Source organism: Chrysoperla carnea, chromosome 5 (assembly GCF_905475395.1).
Source record: "Chrysoperla carnea chromosome 5, inChrCarn1.1, whole genome shotgun sequence".
Classification (NCBI taxonomy): domain Eukaryota; kingdom Metazoa; phylum Arthropoda; class Insecta; order Neuroptera; family Chrysopidae; genus Chrysoperla; species Chrysoperla carnea.
Window position 1 is genome coordinate 50,113,917 of NC_058341.1, and position 23,080 is coordinate 50,136,996.

General features: G+C 30.1%; 1 protein-coding gene across 1 annotated transcript in view; it reads left to right on the forward strand.

The window, feature by feature from the left end:
- The window catches only part of LOC123301219 (lachesin), a 173,760-nt gene that overhangs the window by 93,089 nt on the left and 57,591 nt on the right, over nucleotides 1-23,080 (forward strand). The window contains exon 2 of the mRNA XM_044883954.1: nucleotides 7,445-7,551. Coding sequence (XP_044739889.1) covers nucleotides 7,445-7,551 — 107 coding nt within the window. The remainder of the gene's footprint in view (nucleotides 1-7,444; nucleotides 7,552-23,080) is intronic.

Genomic DNA, 23,080 nt, shown 5'->3' on the forward strand with positions numbered 1-23,080 from the left:
CTCTGAAGATGTTCACTTCTGTTCCGTGCTGTGACTAAAATATCGTCCATGAAACAGACTACTCCAGGGACCCCAGTGAACAAGGAGTCCATTACCCGCTGGAAGATAGCTGGACTGGAGGCCACCCCATAAACCAATCGCGTATATACGAATAACCCTTTCGTTGTTGAAATTGTGGTCAATTTTTGGGAGTTTTCATCCAGCAATAGTTGCTGATAAGCCATGCTCAGGTCGAGCTTAGAAAACTCTAGTCCCCCATGCAACCTTGCGAACATTTCCTCGATTTTTGGCAGAGGGTAGTGTTCTACCTCTAATTGTGGATTTACCGTAACCTTATAGTCTCCACATAAGCGAACTTCCCCGTTCTTTTTCAATATAGGTACGATTGGGGTACCCCAGACGCTATACTTGGTTTCTTTTAGTATCCCCAATGCTACCAGTTTATCCAGTTCATTTTCAACCTTATCTTTGATGGCAATTGGCAGAGGCCTTGGTTTGCAAAATTTAGGACTTGCATCCGCCTTTAACTTTAGTCTAACTTTACCTTTATTAAAAGTTCCCAGTTTTCCATCAAAAACCTCACTGTATTTATTTAACAGGATTTCTAATTTTGAATTTTCCATAAAATTGAACTGTCTCAACTCGATATTAAAAGTGTGCATCCAATTTCTCCCTAATATGGGTGATCCACCATTTTCAATGACGTAAACATCTAAAATTTTACAATCGCTTCTAAAATTCACCGGTAATCTACATACCCCTGTTGGCTTCATGGCGCTTCCATTGTAGCTAATAAACCGTTTGGTAGTAGAACGTAATTTAAATTTTTTGAAAAATCGATTGTACATGCTCACTGAAATAGCTGAAATTGGTGCCCCACTATCCACTTCGAACTCCAATTCAACACCATCAATACTAACCTTGGCCCTAATAGGTTTAAAATCGTCATCAGCCCTAAAACAAAAAAGTGAAATAAATTTACACCTCAACTTTCCTCTTCCTACTCGACCAAACTAATGATTAAATTTTACCTATTGATAATATATTCCAAAATCCTTGTCAAAATTTCCAACATATCTGTACGTTTTATACTCAGCAGGATCTTCTTCGAGAAACTTCTTTTTGATTAATATTTCCAATATTTGCTGGTGTCAGCATTTTTTCTTACCTTGTGACAAAAAAATGGTTTACAACAGTCTCAGATATATTTAAAATAATATTATTCGCAAAGACTTCACAACTAAGAAAATGATGATGTCAATCATAAGAGTCCCATTCACCTAAACGCTTTTAGTTATATATTTATAACAACAAATATTCTAATTTTCCACCTAGTTTAACAATCACAAAAAGTGCAAGACAGGGAAAAAGCAAGTAATCCATTGACTTCAGTTACAATTAAAGATTCAGTCATGAATTTTAATTATTAGTTAATTTACTCCTCTATGTAGTACATATACGAATGTCATTTTGAATATTTTATATCTAAATATTCTGTTGTTCATAAAAACAGTTTTCATATCAAATGTAGCAAAGAGGAAAAATTACTTTAAAGCAATCTGTTCGTATATAGTCAATTCTTTTAATAGGATCATTTACTAAAGTAGTACACTTATTGGCTTAATTTACTCTACACTCGATAAAAAATATCATATATCGTTGAAAAAAAAAGAAGATATTTAGATACAGATCGTTAAATTTTATGATTAATCTTTCATGTTTCAAGGACTAAGTTGAATCGCTTAAAACAATTTTACACGAGGGTTAAGTAAATAACAAAATACATTCAACCTTTTCGTTTTTTCTGTAAAAAACATGTGTAATAAATAACATGTTAAAGATTTCTTTCTAAAATTTAACTAGACCTAAAAAAATTTTATCCATGCATCACTCTAATTTCACTAAATTGTACCAAAAACAAACCATAATCAAGAAATATTATAAAAGTCAAATGTGTGTACGTTCGCTTTTAATCAAAAGTGATATGGGAGAAAAAGTTTATGGTTTATAAACTTATTGAAAAAATACTTTGAATATAAAATAATGCTTGACTTTTACAATTTTTTTAATACTTTTAGGATCTATTCTTGAACTTAGTAGCTTCAAAAAAACAAACTAAAAAGACCAAAGTATATACCCATTTATGAATTTTTTTAAAAGTTTTTCTCCAAAATTTTAGAAATAGGAAATATTCATGTATTTTTTTTATATTTTTAATTCATTGTTTACACCGTTATAACATAAAAAATTATAAATACTGTTTAAAAATGCTGTAATTAAGTGTAAAAATATATTTAAAACAGAATAATTTTGAGATGTTTAAACGAATTCATTTTGGCGCTCTCTGTTGATGACGTATTAATATGTGACCTCTCGGTTGGAGACAGTTCAATGAACTGTATACTACAGATGTAATACCCACGCATGTAGTAATTATATTATATACCTATGGTCATACCAAACAAAATATAAGTAATTAATACCAAACAGTATGTAAACAAATCTGACAAGCTACATACTATGACGTCACGCCTTTTTAAAATTTTAATTTCCATTTTGTACTTTCACTGAATTTGTACTTTCATTAATTAATTTTCAGTAATTAAAATTATATTAATTACTAAAATAAAGATCCAGTTCAATTGTCCAGCCAATAAACTTCAGACAGCAAAAGCTTAAATTACTATTTTTTTTGAAATATTATCAAAAAATAAATGAAATTTTAATTTATTATTTAGGGTAGAATATGCTAGACCGTACTTTGAAGAGAATACGAAAATACAAACGAATTTTAAGCGAAAAAAAAACTAAGCAAAACACTCTTAAAATCTGATAAAATTTTGACAGATTTATTATTAAATCTAATACTGAATATGGTTAGCATACATATTACACAATTTTAAATACATTTTGTTCAAAATCATTTTGTAATATAAACATGTAAATACAATTTACATGTTAATTAAACTGTTGAACTGATTTTGGTCCATACTATCTGTGTATGCATGCATTCTAAAATCCTGTCACCATGTAGAATATAGTAAGATAATATGTGAAGAATTATTTTATCTTTAAGAAGACAAATATAGTTGTGAGTGGTTCTCTGTTATATCGCTTTGTATGTACGATCGAATCCTTAATATATGAAACATTTTGATTAAATTATACAAAGCAAAATTTTTGAATTCAATGTGAACTTTACATTGTCTAGTATTGAACATAATTTAAGTCTAAGAATTCGCTTGAACCTTGCTTGTACCTTACCATACATTATTATCCAAACTAAGCGTGCTTGGAAAATTTCAGCGGTTGACGATAACTGCTTCAAAATAGAGTTGCAAAGATTCCACTCGGACAAATATTCATACATACATACAGTTAAATAAAAGCTTGTAATAATAATAAAATAGTTGTTTGTATGAAATAATATTATAATTGGTAATTTACCTTCAAATTTATCACTCCAACCTTTTCTCTCCTTCCAACTCAAACCAATCTCATATCAAAAGATACAGCAGATTTTAGCGAAATTACATATTTAAAACTAATAGATTTTAAAAGTGAAAACAATTGACTGAGTTAATTTTTGAAATATCCTGTATGGTATGCGCTGAACATTAGTGCTTGGATTGCTTCTTTTTTTATAAATTAGAAGAGTTTAAAAACCCAACACAAATATTTGTTTTTCTATAATTTTCGAAAGTATATCCTACAATTTTTTTTGTTTTCGTGAACATTTCATAAGACCGCTAGTTGACGCTACCTGCTTCAACTATCTTCAACTGCCTATCTTTCATGGTTTTAGAGAAAATAAACACCAAAATTTTGTCCTTATTTGCACCCTCACGGATAAACAGTGAAAATTGCATTATTTTTTTATGAGGAATATTTCTTACATTTAAACTTTTTACTATCTCTAACGGTTTACTAGATGACCGACCCAATTGACCTATGTTGCCCATTTACGAACTTAGCCTCACTGTTTACGTCCTGAGCACGCTATAAAAATTTCAGCTTGATTATTCTTTTCGTTTTTAAGTTATCGTGTTAACAGACAGACAGCCAGACAGGCAACCGGAAATGGACTCCTTATCGGTGATTTTATGAACATCTATACCAAAATTTTGTACGTAGCGTCAATATTTATAGCGTTAAAAACTTACATATATACAGGGTATAAAAATCCTAAGCTCGTGTTATATACATAACCATTGACGCGATCTTAAGAACGGACATACTATTACGTATCCCGAGGTTCCGAGGTTTGTAAAACTCAAGATCTACTAAGAACTTAAAATTTTCCATAATTATTTTAAAGGTTTGGATTTTTTGAAACTGTTTGGAATAATTTAAATGTTAAGTACAGGCAAATTATGAGTAAAAAAATCCTCTTTTTTTTCTTTTGAAACTCGGTCTTTTTTTCGAAAGAAGCTATAGTGGAGTATTATTCTAATAGCCAAAGTGGCAGTTTAATTATCATTCTGAATGCCGAACTATTAACATTGATCCCGAGCACATCATTTGCGTTTAAATGTAAATGGCCACAAAGCATAAATAGGTCAGACAGAATCTTAAGGATTGCCACTTTATCCACTTTATATAAAAAGAAAGACAAACCATTCAACTCTTAAAACATTTTGCATTCGTTACCACCAGTTTGACACTTCCTGAACCTAAGTATGTTCAATTTTTTTTATAAGGAGTGTACACTATGCAACAATCTATTCTTCTATTTCCATTCTTTCCTTCCAATCTAAGAGAGAAAGAGAGACAGAGAGTACTTTCTCCTTAAGATAAAAAGCAATAATCGTGACTTGTGTTATTATACTTTAGTTAAGCTAAGAAAACTACAACAAACACTACACACTATTTATAGTTCGTCCAAAACCACCCTCCAAAACATCATCATAATCATCATCTTCGAAGCTTCGATATGTTGTGTCGTTGTTCGTCCACTTCCTATGTTCTTCACATTTTGTTTCGCTTGGTTCTATGTATCCCATTCCTATCAATATATATTTATTCTCCTCCTACAATATTTACACTAACAATGATTTTCTCTCAGACAATCAAAACATTGTGTTACCCACGTCGTTTTTTCTCATCTCTTTCTCTTTTGCTGGTTTTTATACCATGTAAATATGAAACATATCACAGTATATTAAGTTTAGTCTCAAGTTTGTAACGCTTAAAAATATTGATGTTACGAACAAAATTTTGGTATTCGCACCGTGCGTGAGTTTTATTGTATGCGTTTCCATGGTAACGATACACTACTTTAATTATAGAATTGTATGGATGCATATATAATTGTATGGATTGCATTTATGACTTACATTGAAAATTTAATTTTATTGTCTCACAAATTTAAATAAATAATTATGATAATTTACATTTAAAAAATAATATTTATGCAATTTGATTTCTTATTTTCACAATTTTTAATGCATTAAGTTTAATTGAGTAGTGTCTTTCAATATATTTAATTTGACATTTTCTAGAACATTAACATGTAAAGAATTGCAAATTAGTTATAACAGCCTCCTTTCACGCCAAAATTTTTCACTGGTAGCGCTGGCATCGATTTTATTGTCCCTGCCATGACTACGCAAACAACGAATAGGTGATCATAGAATCATCTAATTAGTCCATTTTCGGTTGTCCGTCTGCCTGTCAATACGATAACTCAAAAACAAAAAAGATATCAAGCTGAAATTTTTAAAGAGTGAGGTCGAGTTTTTAAATGAGCAACATAGGTCAATTGGGTCTTGGGTTCGTTAGACCCATATTGTAAACCGTTAGAGATAAGACAAAAGTTAAAATGTAAAAAATATTCCTTATCAAAAAATGAACAACTTTTGTCTGAAACTTTGTTTCTAAACATCACTCTTTACTTACGAGGGCGGCACGAGGGCACACATTAGATGCAAATTTTATAGTATGTATTAATATGGGTTTATCAGTTATATATGCGTGGCATGTATGTATGTGTAATGTGACAGAGTAATCAACAAATGGTATTTCAACCATTAACTCAGTCAATTGTTTGTATTCACTAGTTTTTTATAGTATTTTCTAGTTGTTTCGCATTATATTATTGTACTTGGAATGCGAAACAAATATAATGGCAATTTCTTGACTTCCTCGTAAGTGTTACAACAATATATATAAAGTAAATCTATTGTTCAGATTTAAGTTCAAATATCGTTATGTATGCTTAAGTATATTATATTCGGGTCATTTATGGCCTGTCTTTTTTCATTATTTTAAATACACATTACTTCCAATGATATATATTTTTTTTAACGAAACTTTTGAAAAAAAGAGAAAAGTCTTGGTTACGAATCATTAATATCTCTGTTTGTGCTACCTATATCTTTATTTAATATTATTGTTTTTTTATTCATCTTTAGTAACTGTCGAATATAATTCCTAAATTCGACTTAGAGGTTCTTATATGTACTGAAGCATGTATCGAACATGACTGACTTATGCTCATTAGAAATGGTAAATTAATTAATCAGACTTAATACTTTAAATATTAGCGATATCAAGGCTCGTGCAATGAACTAATTGAATTACTACGATAACGCGTATGTTTTAGATCCAGTCATTCTTTGACGACTGATTTGAAATTAGATGACACCGAAGCACTTTTGCTGTTCTTAACAATAACAAATGGATGCTGAAGTTGCCGCTTGAAGTGAGTTGTTAGTTACTTCTAAGTTAAAGTATTTCATACATTATTATATTTAAGTGTCCCACTTCAAGAAAGCCGCTACAACATCTACACCAGTAAAATCATACAAAAACAAAAACAACATAAATCCTAAAACGCGATATAAAGCTGCTTTTTTGGTATGTTATTTAGACCCCTTAAGGGAGTGTGAAACTATGTTTCGCAAGCAAACAAATGGTTGTGCTTCCTGCGTAATAGGTTAAAAACTGGATAACTTGAAATTTGGAAGCATTTTTTTGCTTACAAAACGTAGTTTCACACTCCTCTAAGGGGTCCAAATAACATACCAAAAAAGAGGCTTTACGTCGTGTTTTGCGATTTTAATGTAGAATTTATTGTCGTAAAAGCTATAAAGATAGAATAAATATTACAGATAAAATTTTCACATGAAAAGTAACTTCGAAATATAACAATGGAAGTTCTCATGTGATGTATGAATTAAATCAAAATTCATTGTATTAATGTTTTTTCTTTGTTATCCATAAGAGAAAAAAAAATAGGATATAATTTTAATTCTGGGCATGTCATTCGTACATAATATTTGCTAGCTACACCAAAAAATTATTCTCTTCTAGTTTAATGTATTAAACTGAATTTTATTTATGAAATTTGTAATGAACTTACGACTAGTTCTTTTCTTTCTTTGTTAAGAGGATTGTGAATAAAAAAAAGCAATTTGTTAATTTATTTTTTTGTTTGTTCTAGGATTCTCATTTCAACCAGAATTTGCAGAGCCAATATTGAATTTAACTGTTCCAATTGGACGTGATGCAACATTTAAATGTCTTGTAACGCATTTAGGTGGATACAGGGTGAGTTAAATCTTTTCAAACACTTTATTGCTGTCTTATATTTGCGAAACTAGAACACTATTTCACAAAAAAGAAGAATGTGTTTTCAATTTTGGACAATTATACGTCTAGTGAAACGAATTGCTAAAATTTACTATTTAAACTGTGTTTGTAAACACTAGGAATATAAAGTACCTATGAAGTCGTATTAGCTTTTAAAATGTTTTTCTATATACCTGACAAATAAATTAGAAAACTGATTTCACAAATTTGTTGAAAGATGGAACGGTATCGATATTTTTCAAAATATTTTATCAGGAGACTAGATCATCATTTTATTGCAGGAAATGATAAAAAAATTTCAATTTTCACCAATTATATGAACCCAGCTGTCTATACCAATACAATGAGTTAATGTTGTAATAGAGAAAATTCATGAAATTTAAATTTGGTTCAAATATTTTTCTTCCGTAACTTTAATGACTGGACATTTCTACTAAACCATTATTTTAGTAATAAATATCTTTTTAATTACTTAAAATTAATTAATAAAAGTACAAATTCAGTGAGGGCATTTAAGAATTTCTAAAACGGAAATTCAAATTTTTATACGGACGTGGCATCATAGTACGGGCGTGCCAAATTTGTTGACATACTGTATGATACTAACTGCTTACATTTTATATAGTGTTTCATTAAATTATACTATTCTACGGCTTTTTATTAGAAAACTTAATAATAACGAGTGTAAATTCTATGTTGAAATTCATTTTTTTAAGTGTAAATATGCATTGAACTGTTTGATATTTTTGATGCATCATACAATTTGTTCGTGAGTCGCCAAAAAAAGCTTTGTCGTACGTTTCGGTCATAATAAATTAATTTATACCACTGTCGATCTGGTCTTTATTATCATATCCCCCACAAGTAATTATTGTACCGGTGAGTCTAGCGGAATAAAATAAAGAAGGCCAATAAGTCAAAATGAACGACTTAATAGAGGCAACAGATGATCAAGAGATAAGGAATTTTAACAAGAGAAACACATCAAGTAAAATGATCAGGAAATAATTTTTTTATTATTAAAAATTAAAGTGATACATAAACCCACTTTAATAGAGTGAAAAGAAACCAGATCATTAAATCCTGGCTCACCTAAACCAGATAACTGGCTAACTATAAGTAGATGTAAAGAATGGCCATTCAAGCAACGAATACCGCAGGAAACTTGGCTAGTGGGATCAAAATTTTCTAAAAACTAAAAAGGAGACAACTGATTTTCAAGAGATAATGGATTTTATCGATAGAAATACCTTAAGTGCAATGATAAGAAAACTAAACCTAAACCATGACTTACCTTAACTAGACATTACTAATTTTACTTTTATCACAACCCATGTTAAACAATAAATTTACAAAATTTATATCCAATAAAAACATATAATGACCAGTTTAAAAAAGTCAATTAAGAAAATTCATTAAGAATTACAATAGAAGTTTAACAAAAGGATTGGGTTTTACAATTTTCTAGAACGGTTTTACCACTAATTCACATAAGAACGAAGATAATAGAATTATAAAATTCTAATTGCAAATTCTTTTAAATAATGTTATATGTAGGAGCCATTTACTAAAACTGTTCATTTCATGAAAATTCAGATAAGCACTCAAAAAATGAATCACTTTTATATAACAAATTCGATGTTTTCTTATAGAGAGTATTTGACGTAGTGGTCTGAAATTGTGCCATATACTATATTAGTTGTATAAAGAAGCTTTCCAAATACACCCGAAGAATCATCAAAACTGGAATTGCCGACCATTCCTGTTTAGTCCTTTAGATTCGGTTCCTTTAATATGTTCCAACATATATTTGCATGAAACATTTTTGTATAGTTCCCAATACCTGTCACTGTAGTATTTCATTCACTCTTAGATCACATTAGGGTCAAAATAATTTAGGAAATGTGTATTGCCCTATTTATTAAAAAATTTTCAGGGCCCCTGAAATATAAATATCTGGCTATGAAAATTTTCCAATAGGAAGCTCTTGGTTTATCGTCACAACTTATGGTTTATCGGACTACGGGCACTCTACTTTATGGAATATCGAATAAAAGCTATTATTAATAAGTTAATCAACTTTGAGATTATGAAGCAATTAAAAGATTTTAAGGCCCAGTAAATCAATTTTCTTAAAAAAACTATCACAAATATATATTGCTGCACTAATTTTTCATTATATATTGGTTTTTTATTTGAAGTATAATAGTTACAATTTGTAAGGTACACTTTAATAGCTGAAATACTGTTTAGCGAAATCACTGATAATACTGTTAAATTTTTTCCCACAATTTAAAATTTTTTATCAGAAAAAGGCAAGTGAGATTAGACATTTTTTATTAGAAGGTTAATAACTGACGAATGATTGTTTGCCTTCTTATATTTGCATTTTTTAACCCCCGAACTAAACGAAGGGGTGTTATACTTATAAGTTTGACCGCTATGTGTGTGTTTCTGTCTGTTGAATTTTTTGGTTTTGTTTGAAAGGTAATTTAATAAAGAGGGTTCTTAGCTATGTTTAGGATTCCGTAGACAAAAAATTTGTCGGAGGTTTATTAAATTTTGTAAATTTAACTTGTTCACTTTTGTTAGTTATTTCATAAAATGTACATAAACATTTCATGAAAAATTTAATTTCACTATAAGAACGAACGAAATATTTATATGTGTGTTTTATATTATATGAAATTTAAGTAGAATAAAAATCGAATTTCAAACAATGAAAATGCATTGTACTTGCAAGGAAAATAAGTGAGTGTACAAAAGTGTGCTTTGACTGCTATATACATAGCGAATGGAGAATGAAACCTAAGCTAACGTAACACATAACCATTAGGTACATATATAAAACGGACATGCTATTATCATTATATTCAATAATTTATTATTAACTATAAAATTTATACGACCTATGATCAAGTCAAACACTATTTGAAGTAGAAACACTGGTTGTTTCAAAAAAAACTTTACCTTAGCAAAGGACGTAGTAAAATCCTTATGAGTCATAGAAACTTGAAACTTTCAGGAAAATGTATTTCTCAATCACCCGAACAAAATTCACTTTTTTATACATTTTACGTTATATATACGGCATGTATGCTAGAAACCGCCTCAGTCATGTAGCAATAACATATATTTTTCTATTGGTGTTCCTGACTTGTATTATCTAGCCCACTGATTCTCAAATTGGTCTACAAGGTAAGAATTGTATGGCGTTTACTCTAATGCTGGTATGGTATAAAGACAGATATTATAGTATCTGGATAGTATCTGGATAGATATTATAGTATGGGCCTGACGCCCATACTGCATTGACTCGTCCGCCATAACTATTGCTAAAGTAACTATCAGTATGGCGTTCACATCGATACTGACATAGTGATATCTTGAAGAAATTTTTTAACGTGTATATCGATTCCGTAGATCAACGAATCTACGACAGAAAAAATAAGAATGGACTTGACGAGAAGTAAATGGGGCTCGATAAGATGAATATTATAAGGCTTTGAGGACCCAAAAACAAGTTAAGAGCGATTTGAGAATCACTACTTTACTCTTTGGTCACCTTCGAATTAACCCACATTCTTAACAAAAGATAGAGAAGACAATCTAAAAGATGGAATCAGCCTCTGTTTTTGACTTTGCAGTAACAGATAAACATCCACTCTTGAAATCTATTTTTACTGTAGCCTTTGCATCCATATTCCGAAGAACAGTGTCGGTTCTTCACACGAAGATGCAGTTCCAACGAGGTTTAACGCCTCTTTCGTTGTCCTCGGCTCCACACTTTTGCAAAATCAGTTTCCTTCTGTTCACTGTACTTTGTCTAGGACAGAAAATATATATTACTTACTTTGTACACTTTGATGAGGAAATTTAAAAAATAATTTTTTTTTTAGAAATTTTTAATCGTTTTTGACTCCTAGATTTTAATTGAAGGACAAGAATTCAATTTCTAAAATTATTTATTTTCTTAAATGAATTGAACTTTTTAAGAGATGTGTAAATAAAAATACTGCAGCATAGTTGGTAATATTATAGCACAATAGAATTCACAATTCTAGTACCTATCTAGAGCTAGTGCTATAATAATAGTTCGTCTATCACACATTTCTACAGCACCAACAGAAACTAGTTAGGGAGTCTAGTGTTCGTGGAAATGATGCGTTTTTCATTTAAATTTAATAAAACTGAATGACTTCTGTATTACTATGAATGCATCCACACATACACTTTTAAATAGAAAATCGTAAAGAGTCAAGTTCCGTTTTACTACTCTATTCTGCTTCAGGAGTGATGATGAAGATATGTCATTATCATTTCATATTTCACATGTGACCTGTTGACCTAGTCTTGTAATACAATTCACCCATATCATTATTTCTATTCTTTTGAATTTTTAATACAGCATATTAATAATGGATATTTATAAGATGATAATATTCATAACAACAAAGCCAACATTTTTACAAATATCGAATATTTTATGTTCTTATGTACGGAAATATAAATTTTTGGTAACTCTACGAGATATACAGAAACTTCAACTTATAAATCAGAACTTAGCAATGTTCGAATAACAAAATAATTTTTATGGGTAAAAAATATTTACCGTAAAAAATTTTAGTTTTTTTAAAAAGCAAAACTTTCTATCTAATTTAAGATGTTCTTCTAGGTCATATTTCTTAAATCTTGGGTACACTATCTAATGATCTTAAAAGTCAGGTTTAAAGGTTATAGATAATCTACAATATCGGACTCCAGAGAACAAATTTATTCAATAAGATTAATCTTTTATAGTAATAGATACAAGCCCATGCGGGAATTTTTCGAGTGAAATGATCCACCATGAAACATGCTGGAACAAATGCTTCTATATGTGAAAGTTAGTTTAAGCACCATGGCGTCCGTTTTGCACGGTAACTCTACCTAAATATTCGAAGCGTTGATCATATCATAAATGACGTGCAGAAATAAACGCGTAGGGCTTTAGAAATTCGGGAGCTCAAACTTTTTTTTTAAATTTCCGGTACTAAAGTTGCCGAATTTGGTTTTGACCAGTATTTATTGATATGACATTCATATTATCACCTGTACTCTCACCTGTACCGCGCTAAACAAACGCCATGTTGCTTAAACTTACTTTAACAGATAGAAGAATCTTTTTCAACATGATTTCGTGTGAGTCATTTGTCCCGAAAAAATTCAGCATGGGCTTGTGGTCTATTTCTATAAAAGATCAATCTTATTGAATAATTTTGTTCTCTGGAGTCCGATATTATAGATTATCAAAATTCTATTACTAAAATAGACCCATAGACTCTTTAATGTTAACTTAAAATAGTTTGATCTTAAAGATTTCAAAAAATTATGTTTATAAATCATTGAAGAATTGTAAAAAACTTAATCATGAAAGAATTATGAAAAATATTTTAACCGTTTTGTCTAGTTAGGCTCCCACAATAGACATTTTTCTTTAAAGGGGCAATAATATGCATAACATAAATTTTTGTACACTCTGTAGCAAAAAATCACTTATGAAATTTTTTTGTAAATTACTTACATCATAAAAATCGTCATTGATTTGAAATGACAATTTTCAGTGCTCTCAATGAAAATTAAATTAGACAAATGCATTCAAGGATAATAGATACGTTTCTAGACAAGGAATTTGTAAAAATCTAAAGGTAGATTTCATTAAAGTAACATAAAATCATCTCCAAAATCTTTATTTCCATCTAAAACAAACTGTAATTTATTTCTTAAAAAATATTTTATTTTATCAGTAATAACAGTATCTTTATGTTTAATCGAGGTAATGAAATTCCGTAAATATTGTGTTTTTGGCGATTCAATAAAAGTATCTATCTATCTAACTGTAAAGCGAAGTGATTTTTATTTATAATTTTAAACCCGAGATCGATAAAAAAAAACTATTTACGGTTTTTCAATAAAATCAATTATTAAATTTCAAACAATTATGACATTTTATCTTCTAAACTCAAGAAACGTCAAACAAGCATTTTCAGTTTCGATAAGCAATTTTCCAGATTATCTTTGATAATTTTATACCCCAGAATTTATTTTCATGCATCAGTAAATACCCGTATTATAAATCAATCCCTCCAACATTAAGGAAATTCTCTGTTTACATTTTTATTTATTTATTTGAAAGAAATGTTTTTCCGTCTTTCATGCTGAACAATATATTTTTCTTGGTATATAATGCGATTTGGCGTCAAAGATATATTTTTATCTTGTGATTGATATTGTTCGTCATTGAATATATATGACAGAAATCATATCAGTTAACAGAAAAGGAAACAATTCTAACAAACAAAATATTATTGTTTGAAAACAATAAATAAATATATATATATATAATTTGTTATTAAATATTTACAAAACCCAAAAATTGTATGTCCAATATACACTCAAAGACAAACAAAAATCAGATCACTGAAATAATAATGGTTTTCATGGACAGTAAGTTATATTTACAAAAATTATATGTTCCTAATCCAATCATTTATGTGGTTTACAAATGTTACTAATCTCAATTTATGAGGAAATTAATCTCCTTAGGGAAGTTTCAAAATTACAGAAAAAATTAAATTTTGAAAATGCTACTTGGGAAATTGGGAAAACGAATTTAATTTCTAATAATCTGTTTGTTAAGAGCGTCATGGGTTTATCACTCTACATAGTCTCTTCTGCGAAAATTTTTAAAAAACTTTAAAAATCGGTATGTTGAATAATTTTCGGAATCGATTATATTTTATAAATAGATCCATAGTTAACAGGAAAATATATTTTCTCACCTCCGGACAGAAAGTGTCAACTTTTTGCCCACTGTGCAACACGAAGTTTCCGCCTCCGCCGGGGAGAAAAGTAGTATACACACCACGGAGCAAGTAAAGACTATCTCAGATCCCATGTTCATTTTGCCCGAGGCGAAGCCAAAGGTGGCAAACATGAGATCCGAGATATTCCTTAATTTTGCTCCCTAGGTGTATAAAATACTATTTTATTTAATAAAAGAGTTATTTAAGAAAAAAGTTAAATAAATAAAAATTATTGTTGAATTTCTCGCCAAAATACTAGAAACCTTCTTACATGTGGATTATTGTTATTTATGTGAAAAAATTTTCCGAATTTGAATATGGTTTTGAAAATTTACTAAATAAAAGTAAACATACTATTAAGAATTATATAAATTATACTTCAGTAGAGAACACAGATTATAATTTATTTTAAATTAAAAACTATGCTCTGTGGTAGGGAAAAAACCTCTCATAAGAATAAAATGTGGATGTTTACTAAAATTTGATAAGACTTAGATACTGACAAAGTAATATGTATATTGGTTTAAATGATATGTTATATTATTACTCAATGCGATAAAATTGTTTATCAAATAATTCAATCAGGTACGCGTTTTTTCCATAGCTAAACTGATGACTTTATTATGATAACTTTAGCACATATACTGAGACACATGATTTTCTGTAAAACAAACGCTTTTACTGTTGGTTACACGTGTACGTAAACAGTGACGTAAAAACGCTCTGATTAGTGTTTGCAGTCAATTGTTTATCGGTACAAATTAAAATTTTTTGTATTGATTTTCTTTAATTTAATTAATTGCATTAATAGATTGTAGTTTAAGATATTTAAATATTACAATTAATTTTGGAAACATAATTTGGGATTATTGAAAACAACCACAATTAACCGGAAAAGGGTCTATATATATTTACTTTTTTTCAAGAAAATTTCAAAATTGTACTTTTTTGGGCGATAGAACTTTTAAAATAAATACAGTAATCAATTTGGCTTGAAAATCTCTAAATAAATAATTCTTAGATTTTTTCCCTCAAGTATTTTGTAAAATAATAAATTACAATATCCACGTTTGAAATAAGATATCCAAGTTTGAAATTAAGACTATTATTTTTCCGAAAAAATATTCCGAGGTGATTTTTATTTTTGCTAAATTTTAAACAATAAGTAATCTGATTATAGATTTGATTATGATAATAAAAAAACGTCATAACGCAGGAGCTGGGTTGGCTAAGCAAATTTGCCCAGATATTTATAATTACACATTTTTCTTAAAATCGAATATATATATATACTAGCGGCCCCGACGGACGTTGTCCCGTAAAAACGTAACTCCAATTCATGAATACCTATACTACGTTTAGCCTGTCCGCTAAACCCATCCCGCTAAACCCCAATTTAACTCCTATTTATTGGAGTGGCCTGACCTTCGACCTTTGGCCTGACCTTTGATAGTAGAGCTCGCTGCGCTCGCATATGGCTCTAATAAATGCCTATTGACAATACCTGAATACTATTAAAAATACATAGTACACATAGTATACATAATGTGATATGATTTATATGCGCTCCCACCATTTAATGAAATTTCATTTTTTTGGTACGGAGCCCTCAAAAACAGTTGTACTGGACCAAATTGTAAATCTAAACCATTCTCGAATCTCCACGAACACACACAAAAAATTTCATCAAAATCGGTCCAGCCGTCTAGGAGGAGTTCAATTACATACACACGCACACAAGAAATATATATATTAAGATATATATATATAAATTTTAACGACATTTTTGGATCGATGAACATTTGAAGAAATTTCAAAGAAATTTCACTATCAGTTGCAAAAGCAATAGCTCCATTTTTTTCGGCAATTCGCTAATAACGATTTTGAAAATATTTCGACGTTGGATTCCTTTTCTAAGAAGAAATATTAATTTAGCATTTTATTTATTTAATATTTCTACCAAATTTTTATGAAAACATATATATGAATATATCCGTGAATTTTTCTAAAAATTAGTGAATTCTAGAATGGTAGAAATGAAAAGAATTGCAGAAAAATTACACTTTTGAAAGTATTGAAAATCTTTCCACTTTCAAATAAGTAAATGAAGATGAAATTTGATTAAATTAACTTTCTACTTACCTAAATATGGAAAAGCACATCTTCGTCCTATATCATATAATTTTCGTCTTAGTCAAAAGTCGGTCCATATTACACTATACTTATACAATTTGAACATTTGAACATATGTCCTAGTAATCTATTTTAGAATGGAAAATTCGTGTTGTTTCGTACATTAAATTTTCTAAATGTAGCGTAGTAGTAAGATATTGAATGACAATTGTTTAAATATAATAAGCAATTCTATTTTCGCCCATCATAATGACGATTTGCGATATTTATGCGTGTATGAAAAATTAAATTTTCAGTGAACGAAAATTTTCGGACCAGGATATAGGTCATTAACATCATATTCATTTTTAACTCCCGAACTAAAAAAGAGGGTGTTATAAGTTTGACCGCTATGTGTGTGTGTCAGTCTGTGGAATCGTAGCGCCTAAACGGATGAACCTATTTTAATGTTTTTGGTTTCGTTTGAGAAAGCAATTTAACGGAAAGTGTTCTTAGCTATGTTTCAAGAGCGAATTAAGGGTTCGGTGCCCGAAAAAAATTGGCGACGATCTTCAAAATGCTTTAAAGAAAAAGGTAATTTAATGGAGAATGTTCTTATATATGTTTCAAGTGCGAGTTTAGTGTTCCATTCCCGAAAATTTTTGGGTTTTTTTTTAAATTTTGTAAATTTCACTTGTAAACTATATATAGAATGTTCCGTGTGCTATTGAGATATTAAAAATTTGGCAGTTTTGGATAGGATTTACGAGATTTCTGCGTGGGTTACATCAAAGAAAAATGTAGTTCATACTTACTGAATGACTATAGAATAACATCGAAGAACGATAGGCATAAGACTTGTAAATCAAAAAAAAGGCTTGCAATGAGAACTGTTTTCCTAAATAAATAACAAACGCATTCCGTTGTTGAAGTATTAGAATTCAATGTCATGGATCCCGCTTGTTCAAAAATGCGCTTCCAGTTGAAGGAAGGACATTATAATACTTAAAATACTCCTTTGTGGCAGAAGCAAGAAAATGAAGAATCCAAAAGGTATCACTATCTTACGGTATAAGATTAAATGACAAAACTAGAGAACGAAACTATCCCCTCGTAGAAAATCTTCAAACTTACCTAACTGATTTCAAAACTACTGTATATATATGACTGTATATGTATAGTAAACGATAGTAGTAAAATACAACAGCTGTGTTTATTATAAATGAGCCAAACTTTTCGACCGTTTGTCATGTGAGCCACGACATCGTCATTCCACACCACCCAAAATCTCTCTCTATATAGTTGTGTATATAGAGAGTATGTGCCGCTCGCTTTTGCTTATATACACAGTACACCATATGCACCACAACATTGCACGGGAGAGTTTTGTTCCAGGGATCGAAAGAGTCTCTGTTTATAGCACTATCATATCTACAAGGTCTCTATATTTAATACTAACTATAAACTCTTCGCATTGCTAGGAAACATCCCTATTTTCACCCTTCCCTCCATATAACGTACACGCTATGCTCTTTTATTTGAAACCCCGCTTGAATGTATTTGCCTTTTATTATCCACTTTCTCGATCCACCACACCCCGAAGGTTAAATATAGATAAAACAATCCTAGGAGCTGGTTGTATATATATCTCAATATTTGAGCATAATTGACGCACAATTTTTTAAGTTTTGGAAGCACACCCCTTTCAACCCCTTACTCTACAATACTATGCATGTATTATACATGAAAACCTTCCATCTATTATAAAATCGTAACAAGGGGGAAGGCAGACGGAAGCGACTTTGTTTTATACTATGTATTGATTTTAAATATGACAATTCGGATGATAAAATGATCCATGGTACAATATCATAATGTACTGTGGATCAAATACTCACATACTTAGGATCATCCTCACTGATTCTATCTAAATAAATTTCTAGCTTTAAAACACTTAAAAAATAATTTTTGTATTTCACTTAAAAACAAGTATACATAGAATCTTGGTTCTTGTCCTTCTAGTTATTTTACTATCTCATAGATATTTATTGAGAAACTGTAGAATGATTCAAGATTAAAATGTACCCGAGGTACTACATCTTACCATTTATACACATGGAAAACGAAATGAAAATACAAGAAAACAATATTCGTTGGTAAGGATAACTGAAATTTATACCCTGTTCGTCTTGTGTTTAGTGAAATAGTCGTCGTATATTTATTTTGCAAGGTATATCTTGTTACCTTTAAAATTACACCTCTATAACTATATACAATCACTATTTGTTTGTTATCGTTTTGTGGATACAAAGTTGCCCTATGACTATGAATCTTGGTGGCGCCCATGTATTTTATAATGTTGTTTTTGAGGGTACTAATTTTAATTCATTTAAAATCATATGAATAATCGTTCACCTGTATGAAGAATATTCAAACTTAGTGTAGCACTTAATAGCCAAAATAGTTTCATGGTTAAATTGAAGATGTTTACTTATGATACCTTATCATTTTATTGCACAAGTTTCCAGATAGAAAACACAAAACGAAAATTGATCAAGTTTCTCCCACTTAAAAACGATCTGCATGTTTTTTCAATAAAGTTTATCGTGTAAATATATTGGCCTGTAGAAAAATTAACTGGCATATTTGATAGATCGTAAGATAATAAAAGTTAAGGGTGCCACATCTTCTTACTTTTGTCTTCATCTAGGTTGCAAAGTATAGTAGAAATTGTAAAGTTTCCGAGACTATTATATTGAAAAATTGTGTTTTAATTATTTCAAAACAGCTACGAATCTATCAGTTCTGGCATATTAACTGAATGAATTCTATGACAGAATTGAGCACCCGAAAATACATCAAGTATCATAATTGCAAAAGGATTGAAATAAGGGCCTGCTTATTTTTCACGAAACTAAAGTATTTTTTAGAACCCTCCAAGGCATAACCGCGAAAACAAGACATCCTTATTTGTCACTCAGGGTCTATGAACAATATCTTTGTACTATACATTTTAACTAAAACCAATTTCACCGGAAACGGTGAAGAGGTATCAAACGGTGGGAGGTATCAAACGTTTTGAGACCAAACAGTCCCTCCAGGATACTGGCTTTAAAGTATGAACTAAACGAAGCCATAAATCAAGTATCACTGAAATTGAAAGTGAAAACAAGCAATTGACTGAGCTAATTGTTGAAATACCCTGCATAGAAAGTGTTAAATGTCAGTGCTTGAATTACTTTTTATAAAATAGGAGAGTTTAAAATACCAACATTTAAAATCAAAACTAGTAGGGACAATCCTAACATACTAAAGAAGTATACATAAAACTTGAATAATAGACAGCTATTGTATCTAGATTACGTTACGTTAGGTTATATTGGATGTCCACGAAGGACATACTTTGGCTGTAGAATCCATAGTGATACCACATATGTGTTTTATCACCTTTTTCGCTGATAATTTCATTTATCAGCTCCTCAATTATTTTCAGAGGCTGAATAAACCTTCTTCATGCATATACCATGCACTAAATCAGCCCATCACAATTATTAATTAAATTAATTTTTTTATGTGACGCGTCCCGCCGGTATGTCGGCGGGGTTCGAACCCGCTACCCTAAGCGTACCACGAACGGAATTAGTTACGCCTTAACCAACTGAGCTACTAGGATTGACTAATTCTTTGATTCTGTGCAAAGAATTAAAATCCGCAGAATAAATTTTATTGAAAATTTGTCTGTATACAAACATACATACACAACTACATACCAACAGAATACCGTATATGTATTGGAGAAACTGCAGATGTTAAAATTACAACAATATTACATGTAATGTCTTTATGTCGGCACGAGTTACGAATTTGTATTTATGATGAATAGTTTTATTTCTTATAAAAGCTAAAACACACACATATACAAATGTTTAAAGGGACGGCCGCGGCGATGACAAACTTATAAATGTGTGTATAAGGAAGGTATGTGCAGTTAAACTTCTTTATAAGTCATTCTTGTTGCTATTATGTGCTCCATAATACAACTCCGCCCTTTAAAACTTTGCTTTGCTCAGTTGTTCTTTACAGAACAGTGAAGTGGTTAAAGGGCATAATATAACGAAATTATAAATTTGCATATCGATATCGCTGTTGTCTGACACCTACATTCCTGCGACTTAGCATAGTGAGCATAGTATTTTCTTGAAAAACTGCTGAGGTATGTGGCAATCGTATAAAGACGGTGGCTCATTGAATAAAGAAGAGTAAACAGAGGTATGACACTCGTGAACATTTTTTAATGTCAATAAACACTGTACTTTAGCTTAAATCACATCGACGTAAGCGTCGTTCAACATCGGCCTCATTTACATTTTCTATTATATGCCAATTTGTAAGTTGTAATGAAGCCATAAAAAAACTGTATTGAACCTACCAAATTCCAATATTTAACCTAAGAAATTATATAAATTTGAGTCGATTGGCTCAGTTTTGATATCAAGTATCAAACCAAAAATTTACTCTTACCCAAAATATTGCTGTTCAGTTGGAGAGTGTATTGGACACCTCAGTAATAAAATTATGCTGCATTATGTAAACTGATTTAGGTATAACTCACGAATGGAATAATATCGGGGTATAATCTACGGACAATGAAATTTTCCTACAAACTTTTATTATTCTAAACTGTTTATAGCAAATTCTTATATCAACCCGTCGGTACTCGCATCAACCTTTCGGTAATCTTCCGTCACGTAATGAAATATTTGCTCACGCGTTCTGCACATGCGTCAATTTGCGCGTTAAATATTCTTTAACTTTGTAAATCATATAGATTATTGAATGATGTTTGAGAGTCAAATATTTGAGCAGGAAAATACTATCAACAATTAAATTCATTTGAACTAATTTGACCATTTTTCTATCAGAAATTTTTTTTATTTACAGGCCCGAAAATTTCCGAAATCAATATTCTTTGCTTAGACCTATACTCTCGTGAGCAGAAAATACCTAGATAAAATTATACGAAAAGAGTAAAAAATTTAAACCACATAAACCATTTGAAAAATAACAGTTATTTATGTTTTTAATCGAGAATGCGAAAAATACTCATAACGCGAGGAATAGTACGTGGCGCATGAACGAAAATTGAATAAAATACTTTCATCAACAAGTTCGTTCTTTTTTAATCAGTGTATACAGGGCGCTCTTTACCAAATTTCGATCTGAGGCTTGATTCGTAAGTTGTAGCTATAGGAAAATTATAAAGATTTATGAATTCACAAACCTATCAAATTCATTAAATTAGTAGGTGTCACTTTAGAATATAGACGGGACTATCATAAAACAATAATTGATTGTAAATTGATTTAATTGGGTAGCGAATACAAAAAATAATATTTTGTTAACTATATTTTTAGAAACAAACAAGTGAAAACAAACAATTGACTGAGTTAACTGTTGAAATACCATGTATAGTCAGTGTTGATTTCTTTATCACATTACACATACAAACATGTGACAAATACATAACTGATAATCAAGTATAGTACATATTATAAAATTTCCGCCTAATTGGCGCCCTCACGGGTAAACAGTGATGTTTACGAAAAAATGTTTCAAACAAAAGTTGTTTAATTTTTGATAAGGAATTTTTATAGATTTGTGAATTCATAAATCTTTATATTTTTCCCATAGCTACAACTTCCAAATCAAGCCTCATTTCGAAATTTGGTAATGAGCATTCTTGTTCGTCTTTATGAGCTTATTCTGTAGGCCAACGATCTGCAGTTAATCACAGAACGCCCTGTATAAATGCAACCCACTGTAAGCAAACCGTATTATACAACATTCAGAAAAGGTTTTACTATATAGGTACGTGTGTGTATTTATGTGCGTTTTTTCATGGATTTTCTTTTTCATGTATGTAGATAAAAAAAACACTATTGTGTAAAACACTATCAGTTCACACTCTATCATGCGTTTTTAACAATGTGTGATATTCAATTTTCATCTCTATTTTTTCTTCGTTCGCACATATTTATTTATTAAACATGATGAAGACGGTACCCTTTTTTATTTTATACGAAAATAAACGATGTTTATATAAGCTTGGGTTAATATTCTAAGGTTTTGATGCTTAAATATTATTTCATTGGCTATACAAACAGTAAGATTTTCTAAAAATCGATTTTTTTAGCACACTTTCACCAAGTTAACAAGTTTTAGCTATTTTAGCTGGTTGTAAAAATTATAGATTAAAAAGTTGTTAGTTTTTGGTTTCACATGTTGACAATTTCTATATTTTGAGTTTGGTATCGTTGGGAAAATAACATATTAAAATAATCCCTTCCCAGATATGGGCCAAACTGTTTTTTAAATTAAAAGAACCACTTGAAGAATGATCACATGAAATCCATAAAGTTGTATTCACATAGTTTACGAATCAATAGAAACCCGATTCGCTACAATTTATATAGAATGATTACCATATGTAACAAGCCACATAAAATGTAATAGACGAAAGATTATTACAA